Source organism: Perkinsus marinus (assembly GCF_000006405.1).
Source record: "Perkinsus marinus ATCC 50983 genomic scaffold scf_1104296964718, whole genome shotgun sequence".
Lineage (NCBI taxonomy): Eukaryota > Perkinsozoa > Perkinsida > Perkinsidae > Perkinsus > Perkinsus marinus.
The window spans coordinates 1-1,077 of NW_003204607.1; the positions used below are offsets into that span (position 1 = coordinate 1).

A 1,077-nucleotide genomic window follows, 5' to 3' on the forward strand; every position below is an offset into this window, starting at 1 on the left:
ACCGGTCAGTACGCCCGCTGAGACCGATGAGGTGGCTGTCACTACTGCGGCTCCTGTGACTGGCGAGGTGACTATCACCACGGCAGCTGGGGAAGCTCCGGGAAGAGACAAGGATGATTCTGATGCTACCACCCCGGTCGCTACTGAGACTGCGACTGCCACTAGGATCGATGCTCCTGTTGAGCCCACTACTACTATCACGACCCCTCAACCGGCCAGCACAGCTGCTGTGACCGATCAGGTTGTTGCTACTACTGCAGCCCCTGTGACTGACGGGGTCACCATCACGACGGCAGCCGGGGAAGCTCGCAGTAGAGACAAGGATGATTATGATGCCACCAACCCGGTCGCTACTGAGACTGCGGCTGTCACTACTACGATCGATGCTCCTGTTGAGCCTACTACTCCCACGTCCCCTCTACCGGTCAGCACAGCTGCTGTGACCGATGAGGTTGTTGCTACTACTGTGGAGACGACCGCTTCCGAGACTACTCTCAGTCCGATTGTGTAGCCGATTTAGGGTAATGAAGGTTTGTAATGCCCGGTGAGCGCATTTAATACAATCCGGGCCACTGCATGATGTCTTGATAATGAGTGTATAAGTGTTCATCTGTCCAAGTTGTGTTGGAAACGTTGCGTCGTAACATCATGAAAGCATCGACGCTATACCCCAATACGAAACCTATTGACAGTGCATCAGAGATATCTGAGTGGTTCCGAGATTGATGAGCGAGGGCGGGCAAGCCGCACCACAATGATCCTCTTACCAACTAGCATGAGCCCATGTTGGTTCTCCAGTGTCTGAACTCCGATTGCTGATATGCTGACAATTCTGTTGATAGTGAGTTGAAATACAGAGGTTGGGTATCCTAGAACCTCTGATGTATCCTTGACAGCTCAATGTGTTCTTATCAAGCTTCACATGTGTGACATCGACCAAAATCATGGTAGGTGCAATCGGAGGGCAAGCTTGTTACTCGCGTAGCTGGATTATAGGGATAAATCCAACTGTGGTGCTGTGTAGATGGCCAGCCGCCCAGCCAATAAGATTATTCAGCTGAGTGATTATTTTGAGAT

At 51.4% G+C, this 1,077-nt stretch overlaps 1 protein-coding gene across 1 annotated transcript; it reads left to right on the plus strand.

Annotated features, from left to right (window-relative positions):
- Positions 1–31: 31 nt before the first annotated feature.
- Positions 32–511, plus strand: Pmar_PMAR014170 (protein SED1 precursor, putative; the record flags this gene model as incomplete). The annotated part of the gene is made up of 1 exon (XM_002769870.1): positions 32–511. A coding segment is annotated over one exon (480 nt), but the record flags the coding sequence as incomplete, so codon positions are not given.
- Between the last annotated feature and the right edge of the window lie 566 nt (positions 512–1,077).